At 33.2% G+C, this 10,000-nt stretch overlaps 2 protein-coding genes and 1 long non-coding RNA gene across 3 annotated transcripts in view; 1 reads left to right on the plus strand and 2 right to left on the minus strand.

Moving 5' to 3' along the window:
• LOC125649129 (xanthine dehydrogenase/oxidase-like) overlaps nucleotides 1-8,319 on the minus strand; it is a 49,733-nt gene extending 41,414 nt beyond the window's left edge. The window contains exons 1-5 of the mRNA XM_048876372.2: nucleotides 8,106-8,319; nucleotides 4,307-4,364; nucleotides 3,598-3,694; nucleotides 1,339-1,447; nucleotides 860-986 (exon numbers count right to left, since the gene is read on the minus strand). Of these exons, the coding sequence (XP_048732329.1) occupies nucleotides 860-986; nucleotides 1,339-1,447; nucleotides 3,598-3,694; nucleotides 4,307-4,364; nucleotides 8,106-8,150 (436 nt within the window). The 5' untranslated portion in view covers nucleotides 8,151-8,319. The remainder of the gene's footprint in view (nucleotides 1-859; nucleotides 987-1,338; nucleotides 1,448-3,597; nucleotides 3,695-4,306; nucleotides 4,365-8,105) is intronic.
• A 144-nt stretch (nucleotides 8,320-8,463) lies between these two features.
• The window catches only part of LOC125649119 (zinc transporter 6-like), a 21,768-nt gene continuing 20,231 nt past the window's right edge, over nucleotides 8,464-10,000 (plus strand). The window contains exon 1 of the mRNA XM_048876354.2: nucleotides 8,464-8,599. Coding sequence (XP_048732311.2) covers nucleotides 8,488-8,599 — 112 coding nt within the window. The 5' untranslated portion in view covers nucleotides 8,464-8,487. The remainder of the gene's footprint in view (nucleotides 8,600-10,000) is intronic.
• On the minus strand, nucleotides 9,169-9,887 carry LOC130054559 (uncharacterized). Its single transcript, XR_008802851.1, has 2 exons — nucleotides 9,748-9,887; nucleotides 9,169-9,452 (listed from the first exon to the last, which is right to left on the minus strand). It is a non-coding gene; the product is annotated as an uncharacterized LOC130054559 (long non-coding RNA).

The following is a 10,000-nucleotide window of genomic DNA, read 5'->3' on the forward strand; positions in this document are numbered from 1 at the left end:
TAAAACAGGCCCATGGACCACATCGCTCACCTGAGTCACCTTGGCCCATATTTAAAGATTTTTCCTATATATTTGCATGTTAAACTTCGATCTCTATTGTGGCCCCAACCTACCCCCGGGGGCCATTTTACAAACTTGAATCTGCACTATGACAAGAAGCTTTCATGTAAATGTACACTTTTCTGGCCCAATGTTCTTGAGAAGAAGATTTTAAAGATTTTCTCTATATATTTGTATGTTAAACTTTGATCCCCTATTGTAGCCCCACTCTACCCCTAGGGCCATGATTTTGAAAAACTTGAATCTGCATTATGTCAGAAAGCTTTCATGTAAATGTTAACTTTTCTGACCCAGTGGTTCTTGAGAAGAAGATTTTTAAATGACCTCACCCTATTTTTATATTTTTATGATTATCTCCCTTTGAAGTGGGCATGGCCCTTCATTTGAACAAACTTGAAAGCCCTTCACCCAAGGATGCTGTATGCCACGTTTCGTTGAAATTGGCCCAGAGAAGAAGTCAAATATAAAAAGTTTACAGACAGACAGACGACGGACAACAGGAGATCACAGAAAAGCTCACTTCAGCTTTCAGCTCAGGTGAGCTAAAAAGTCTTAAAAGATGCAAAGATGCAAATTTGCAGATTTTGATAGTGCATAACACTCTTCCTTCATACAAAGTAATAATGCACCCACCAAGTGGCTTGTTTACCTTGCACTGCTCTTGTTGCAAGTTTGTTAAGATGAAACTGAGAAGTCTTTGCTACACACCACTCATTATTGCTAATTTACATTTGTAAAGGAAACACCATCATTGGTTCATCTGGTGTTTACATGTATAAAGAAATTAAAAATTTCCCACCTTCAAAGGCACTCTGCATTTCGACCTGGGTTGGTAGGGGATTATTCCTGAGTAGTGTGTACATGGACATCACAATTCCCGGGGTACAAAATCCGCACTGAGATCCATGGGATTTAGCTATCCGCTCCTAATATTTAATTTAAAATCATTAAAAATCTGAAAAATTATTACATGTATCATATTACATGTAATAAATAGAATTCTAAGTCGTAATGTATTGTGCAGTTTGACTTTTATTAATTTCTATGGAAACGAGGGGGTTATTTATATTCAGCTTTCCTATTTCTATCTATAGGAAAGAACGAATATACATGTAAATAACTCCCTTGTTTCCACAGAAATTAGATTTTATTTGATATCATTTGTTGAACCCACAGGCAATTATATTGCTTAGGTTCAAATTTACTATTAAAAAGTAGTAAATTTGAACCCAAGCGATATAATTGCCTGTGGTTGAACCTGATCGCTAATTACCATACCTGAACAGGGTGTAGTCCATTCTTGACACTACCAATGCCTTCCACAGTTGTAACTGCCAACCCATGCATAGCACACAGTGGGGCCAAGCAGGCATTGGCCGAAAAATGTCTGCAAAATTAAGAAGTAAATTATTTTTAAAAATTTTGGTTGGAGCAAACATTTTTACACACTCTACATGTATATAGATATGGTTAGTTTGAAAGATCGTTTGTTTCTCTTTGAAACCCACCATTTTGACTTATGGGTAGCTAGGTAGGAAAAGTATTTTACATTTTGGTAAAAAAAAAAAGTATAATAAGCAGATCTCATGATAAAATGTGCACTAATTACACAAGTCAAGTCACACAAGAAAAAAAAATCCAGAAGAAATTTTATACTTGAAATTTTTTTCGAGAGACATGGCAATAAAAGTTTTTGAATCTGGAACTTTCTTGATTCAGGTCAAAAAGAGGAAACAAACTTTTTAATTCAGGCCATATCAGTTTTTACTTTACATTTTAATTCCTACACATGCATACATTGTAAATTAAGTCAAACATATAAGTTTTTAGTTACAATTTTGTTTACTGTACTTTGATTTCCTAGATTATACCTAACACTAAAAGTCTACTGGACAAGGTCATCAATAATTTGAATCATCATGACCAAACATGTTACTAATTAATTAAGGGTTATTGATATCAAGTCTCACTAAGTCTAACAGAGAGTGTTGTCCACAGCATCTTGACCTAGCTATCACCTCCATCAAGAAGGATATGCATTACATCCTGTTTGTGAATGTATGTCATTATCTTATCTACAATGTACAGTCAACCTTCACAGACTATCATGAGCATAACGATTTGCTAAAATACACCAATAAATTTATAATTCCTTACTCATAAATCTATGTAAATTTCAAGCCCAATGTATTTTAAAAATTCTGATCAACTGATATAGACAATAAATATTCAAAACACTTTGAAATTTCATTGAATCAATACTCTTAACATTACAAAACATATACTAAGTAATACATCATTACAAAGAAAATTGAAGTCTTAACTAGAGTAAAAGAGAAATTCAAAGGGCCATGACTCTGACAACAAAGGACCAAATCTCTTGAAATCCCTTGAAATTTACACTTCTTCTGATGGTTATATGAACCAATATAATTTTGCTTAGAAAAAAAAAATTGGCCCCACCCTGAAGTCAGAACCTCTACCCCAAGGATCATGAAATTTACAATTTTAGTAGAGGCCTTTCAGCTCTATATTACTATGCATTTAGTTTTTCTTACAAAAATCAATTACTCAAAATCTTCTTCTCAACAACCACACATCTGTAAGAAAAACTATGAGTTGGGCCACAATGGGAAATCAAAGTTTTATATGGGAATATACAAGAAATTAAATAAAACAAATTCTTTCCAAGAGTAGCAGCTGAGGGCCATATGAAATCACATGAGAATAAAAATGTTTTTCTGCTGTGTTAATGTATCCAAAAATGGACCAATTTTCCTGTTTTTTAAAATAATTAATCAGAATATCTTTATGACAGTTTTACTGACAGTGTCATACTTTTACAGTACTACTTACAAGACAGCATTACTTAACTAAAAATGTCATACTCTGACAGCATTACTTACATGACAGTGTTACTGACAATGTCATATTCTGACAGCATTACTTACATGGCAGTTTTACTGACAGTGACATACTCTGAAAGCATTACTTACATGACAGTTTTACTGACAGTGTCATACTTTGACAGTATTACAACATGACAGTTTTACTGACAATGTCAAACCCTGACAGCATTACTTACATGACAGTTTTACTGACAGTGTCAAACCCTGACAGCATTACTTACATGACAGTTTTACCAACAATGTCATACCCTGACAGCATTACTTACATGACAGTTTTACTGACAGTGTCATAGTCTGACAGCATTACTTACATAACAGTTTTACTGACAGTGTCATAACCTGACAGCATTACTTACATGACAGTTTTACTGACAGTGTCATATTCTGACAGCATTACTTACATGACAGTTTCACTGACAGTGTCATAACCTGACAGCATTACTTACATGACAGTTTTACTGACAGTGTCATACTCTTGCAGAATTACTTATCTGACAGTTTTACTGATAGTGTCATACTCCGAAAGCAATACTTATAAATGACAGTTTCACCGACAGTGTCATATTATGACAGCATTACTTACATGCCCATTTTACTGACAGTGTCATAACCTTACACCATTACTTACCTGAGAGTTTTACTGACAATATCATACTTTGACAGCATTACAGTACAGGCACCACATCCTCCTTCCCCACAGCCCAACTTGGTTCCAGTTAATTTTACTGAATGAAAGTCATGGATAAATCCGTAATTTTGTTTACACCTTAATACTGATAGTAATAAAATATTACAAACTTTTCAAAATAACTGTTTTAAAAGTTCCCCATAAACTAATTTATTTACAATATTTACTTTAAAATTATAAAATGTTTCCTATTTTCACCATCAGTTTTTGAATATACTCTTGATTTTGAAAAAGCAGTATAAAGATTTCTGGTTTTTCTATCCTTTATGATGATCTAGGTATATCTTACATAGTTCTAATAAAGATGACCTTTATTATGCTGTAATGTACATTATTCAGTTAATTTGATAATGTAATCAATCAACATTCATTTTTATTTTTTAAGACATTGGACAGCGTTTCCTTATATATTCTAAACTTTAAATCCTTTTTTAAAAGTAATTTAACTTATTTACAGGTAGAATTTTTTTTCATTATCTAAGGCATGTTCTTTGCTTAGTCAATTTACTTATTTTAATCAAGGGCATTTTGAGTTGCCTATTTACACACAGATATCCTTGAAAAGCTATTCAGTGTTTTGGCACACTAGAATAATTAAGTCAGGTAATTCTAATATGACGCCTTGAAGGAAATCCGTAGTAGAGGATACATTTTAACCTAAGATACTGGAGAAGGGTGGTCTCAGGGTCGGGTTGATTTTCTTCTACCTGCAGAAAAACATGTATATGCATGTAAATAGTATTACAAATCTTGTGGCTTGTAAAGTTTGACAAAGTGTGATAAAATGTATTAAAATCTGAAGAAGTCCCATATGACTGGAATTTAAATGTCCTAAAAATCAAAAATAAATATGCAAGTACATGAATATAAGTTTAACATCCAGCAAATAAAGTATTATCTACTTTGAGAGAACTTTACGTCACAAATGTCTTACTGCTCCATGACCATTCTAGATTATGAGTCATTATTTATGTCAGACAATTAATACCAGAGAACTACTGGAATTTGATTATACCCCTCATTAAGTTCAGTTTTTATCCAGAGATACAACATTTAATGTAATTCAGAATATAGCAATTTAACAGTAATTCTGACAACAGCAGTCTGTATCAACTTCAAAATCAAAGGAAATGTCATTGTTTAGCAGCTAGATCAATAAATAACATTTTTTGAAGTTTGATCCACATAATTTTTTTATATTGAAAGCATAATATCATTTATTCAGTTTTATAAGTAGAGAATATTACATGCTAAAATCCATATCATACATCATATCATCCCAAGTGGCCTGGCCCACATCAGCCCGAGTGGCCCCATATCAGCCTGAGGACCTGAAAGGCCCAAGGGCTGATACAACATATACTATGGATTTTAGCATGTAATATTCTATTTATCATATACTGCACTTTTTCATCCTAAGATATTGTATTTGAAAGGTATAGTGTTTATGATGAAAAAAAAATACAGAGTCCATGCAGGAGCTGATTTTATAAAACATTGCTCTTTTTATCACATGCCGGTTACTGTTTTTGCATTTTAAAGGTACATCAAGGAATATTTGGTACATTACGTTACTAGGGTACAGTGAAAACATTAATACAATGATTTACTCTGGTAAAAACTGAGACACATTGATTTACTATAATGGTTCATTTTTTATACATTAATTATAATTAACTATGGTAAAAACTCTCATACATTGATTTACTACAGTAAAAACTATGAAACATTGTAATTTCAAGATAAATATGCATTTTTGCATGCCGGTCTGATATGTGATATGGGTTTTGGACCGGTCGTTAATATCGGCTATTGTGATGTCATCCGCATCGCAGAATCGACATAATCATTACCAAGTATATGATTGATAAAATACATATATCAAATTAAAAGAGGAAGGTATGATTGTGCCCATATTTGGCTCTAAAAGGGGACCAACACAAAATGGATTTATCTAAATAGAACTAATACCCCTGAGTGGTTCATCCATCTTGGGTCATATTGGAACTACTGTTTGTAGATGAGTACCAAAATGTCATTTAGATGAGTACCAAAATGTCATTTGAGATTCAACATACTGCATTAATTCTTGGCTCACTTAAATTTATATATACAAGTTACCAGATACACTAAATTCCTTTGACCTACATTTCCATACATATATTCATGGAGCATAAAAAGGAGAAAATGCAAATTTGATTAACTGTCAGTGTAGCTCTTTGGTCACCAACCTGAATCTACACTTAAAAGTGTCATCAGTATCTGTACTAACTAGAGAGTTTACCTACATTGCTGAACTTCAATCTTTTAAATCTAAAATTAAGTGCTTTGCAAAAATAACTTTCACCTAAACTAAACAGCATAATAATGAATCTTTAAAAAAGATATGCACTAAAAAGAAATTAAGTATGTCTAATAATAAAAATGAAATTCTTTGACCTTGACCTTATAACTGACCTTGGGTGAAAATAATACACATATTAAGGTCACAATGAAACTTGGGATTATGAATGAGCCGTGATCTAATATTTCAACTCTGAGAAGATATATACTATTTCAAAGATATGACCTAGACAAGTTATATTCTGGGTTTTTTCAAAGGGATCTTGATAATTGTTTGAATGACCTTGGAAATAAATTGGGACATATCCATATGGCAAGAGAAACCCCTACATCAAATGTGACTGCTTACAGATCTTCAACTACATAAGTCTAATAAATATATTTTTCCTCACAACCTTTATCCAAATGAGATGGGGTCAAGCAATGCTACCATGTCATCAGCAACTCCATGTCAACTTTCAAGTACAATTATTTCACCTTTACATGCTACACACATAACATGGTTCTAACGAAAGGTACAGAAAAATCATGGTTTTAAATTCTAGGAAAAATAGACACAACTACAAGACTAAATGAATCAATCTGAAAGAACTAAGTACACCTCATCACAGGTTTGAATGGAACACAATACTTCTAAAACAAATCGGGGGGGGGGGGGGGGGGATAAATAAAAACTCTTGATATAAAATACACCCGTCTAATGATGGTTGTAAAATAACAATAGATCTCTTTAATATTTTAATATGATGCATATTGTATCAAACATAAATGTGTTCACAAAGATTCATACAATTTTATTTGATTAATGTAAAAGAAAAGTATATAATTACCGGAAGTGACATTGTTCATGGCCATCAGGATCAAAACAAGAGGCCCATGTGCCACAATGATCACCTGAGTCACCTTGACCTATATTTAAAGATTTTCCTTATATATTTCCATGTAAAACTTGGGGGAGGGAGGGGGCATGCTTTTCACAAACTTGAATCTGCACTATATGTTAGGAAGCTTTCATATAAATGTAAACTTTTGTGGCCCAATGATTCTTGAGAGGAAGATTTTCCCTATATTTGTATGTAAAACTTTGATCCCCTATTGTAGCCCCACCCTTCCCCCAGGGGGTATGATTTTAACAAACTCATATCTGCACTATGTAAGGAAGCTTATGTAAATGTAAACCTTTCTGGCCAAGTGATTCTTCAGAAGATTTTCCCTATATAATTGTCTGTAAACTTTCAATCCCAGAATTGTGGCCATAACCTACCCTAGGGGTCATGGTTTTAACAAAATTGAATATGCACTATGTAAGGAAGCTTTCATGTATATTTCAGCTCTTCTGGTCAAGTGGTTCTTGAGAAGGTTTTTAAATGACACTGCCCAATTTTTTGTGATTATTTCCCCTTTAAAGGGGGGGGGGGGGGTGGCCTTTCATTTGAACAAGCTTGAAAGCCCTCATTCCAGGATGCTTTACGCCAAGTTTGGTTGAAATTGGCCAAGTGGTTCTGGAGACTAAGTCGAAAATGAAAAAAAAAGTTTACAGACAGATGACGGACAACAGGCAATCAGAAAAGCGGTCACAAAAAGCTCTCAAAAATTCCTGGTTATTCATGTATATGCATTGATGAGGATTATTTTTATGGTGGATTAATGGCATAAATATAGAAATTACTGTATAACTGAAAGAACTTTGGGGTGGATCATGATTAAATTCTGTGGAAACAACCTTAAGGGGGTTAATATTCGGTGTTTCCTATCTCAGGAAAGACCGAATATAAATAACCCCTTCGTTTCCACAGAAATTAAGTGATGATAAAAGCAGAATTTTAGAGCTATTTTGAATAGAAGTTTTGAGTAAAAATTCGTGTCATTCCTAGTGTTTTTATGTAGGGGGGGGGGGGGTATGGTATAGACCCCTATTATTCTGTTATATATACAAATATATTCTGAGTGCCTCGGTTCGAATCATACATGTAGTTTAATTTGTCGTATTTTCTTCTTTCGCATGTTGCATTATTTTTTACAATAAAAATAACATCAATGGTGTTTTATAAAAAGATTACAAAACATTGCGTGGCAATCATATGAACTTTTCACGTCTCACTCACCTCTCTCCCATTGACATAGAACACTAGTTTACTTGCAGAGAACATTTCAAAATATTTGGAAACACTAAATTAGTTCAATAGAATGCAACAGTTACACTGTCAATGTAACTGTACACAACGCAATACTAGAGCTGCTACTCTGTCACAGGTAACAGGTACGCAAAAAAACTTTGTATACAAATGTAAGTCGATCATACAATGTTTCGTATGAAAATCCTGACCAAACATGACTTGTGCATCCAGTTAAATACCATCTGCTAATTTTAGTGTATGGTGGTCTAAATTATCCTAAATTATACATAATTCAATATTTAAACGATACGACTTATATACAAAATGGTGTGTTGCGAAACTTTTCTTTTGGTGCACAATCGAATATTTTATGCACGAATTACTTTCATTTACTACCAGAAAAAAAAAAATGACAACGTACAGTTCTAACTCTATGAGTTCCATTCCAGACTTAATCAGTAGCAGCGTCTCATTAGATCTAGGTAAAGTTGTAAAAATTGACAAATTCGTAGTTGACGGAACACATTATATCGTAAAATACTGAAGAATTGTGTCCGTGAAACGAAGGTAAACAGCTGGTAAACGTAATTAGGCCTAGTTCGAAATTCCTAATTTAGCAGATTAGGACCTAAAATGTCATTCATTTATTGGTTTTCTTAAGTAAGCAAACTAAGAAATGCTGAATTATCTGGCGATAATTTGCAGATTTTATTTATGAATGAGGGTTTGAATTTTGTGACATGCCTTGATTTACTTGACAGATAAGTTATTTCCACACCTTTAACATTATCCTGGTGTCACCGGTTTTCGATAGTGCAGTACTATTTTTACATATTTGATATATTCAGCAATTATTTCTCACCTGAATTTTATCTGTTCTAATCAATTAACTCTATCTAATGAATATATGCTGTTTTTTTGTTTAAAACTATCAAAATCCAGGTAGCATTTCAACTTTCGTTAGATCTGCCATAATCAAATTTGTTTTGACTGACGTCACCTATTTTCGATAGTAAGTATGGCGCACTGTTAGTGTTAAAACAACATTAAATAGAATGATTCTTTTATTCTTACTTTTTCGACCAAATTGATTACATTAAATAATGAACAAATAAAGCAACTTCAAACAATTTTAAATAGTGGTGAAGGTCCTGAAGACACACACCCAATGTTATTACGGCCATTTATCATATTTTAAAATTGTCTAGGGGACTTGGAAACATTTGGCAGTAACAATTCAGCATGGACACTCATTCCACATTTTACCGACTGGAAAGCATTGCCCAAGGCCTCTGGATCATCATTCTTATAATTTCCTCTCTGGATGGAAAATATCTGCAAAGAAATAAACAAAAAATCAATAAAAACAAATTTTAAAACAGAGAATTTTTTAAAAAACGTATGGTATTATGACTATAATGCGTTTCCATACTGTTCTCTTGAACCGATAGTTCACCCAAAGAGAGGCTTATCTATTTTTAGAACACAGCATTGAGTTTATTATCAGACGACAGCATAGGTGAATAGGACGCTGTTTTCGACGGGAAATAATCAGATTTTCATTGTGGTTTTTTTGGCATTGGGAAAAATGGCATTTTCAGAATAGATGCATACAGAATTGTAGTCTTACCTCTTTGAAAAGCGTAATTCTCGATCTTTTTGGCTATCTAACACTTCTTGTTACTGACGCTGATTTTGGGAAAAACATTCCGAAAAATGACATTACAATTATCGAATGATCGTTAAAAATAATAATCTATCGAAATTAGGATACTATCGAAAATAGGTAACGTCACAATATAATTGCAACTGCCAAAAGGAAATCAATACATACTCGCTGTTAATTCATTTTCACATGTGCCCAGTGTCAGGTTTGGCTTATG

Source organism: Ostrea edulis, chromosome 5, assembly GCF_947568905.1.
Source record: "Ostrea edulis chromosome 5, xbOstEdul1.1, whole genome shotgun sequence".
NCBI lineage: Eukaryota > Metazoa > Mollusca > Bivalvia > Ostreida > Ostreidae > Ostrea > Ostrea edulis.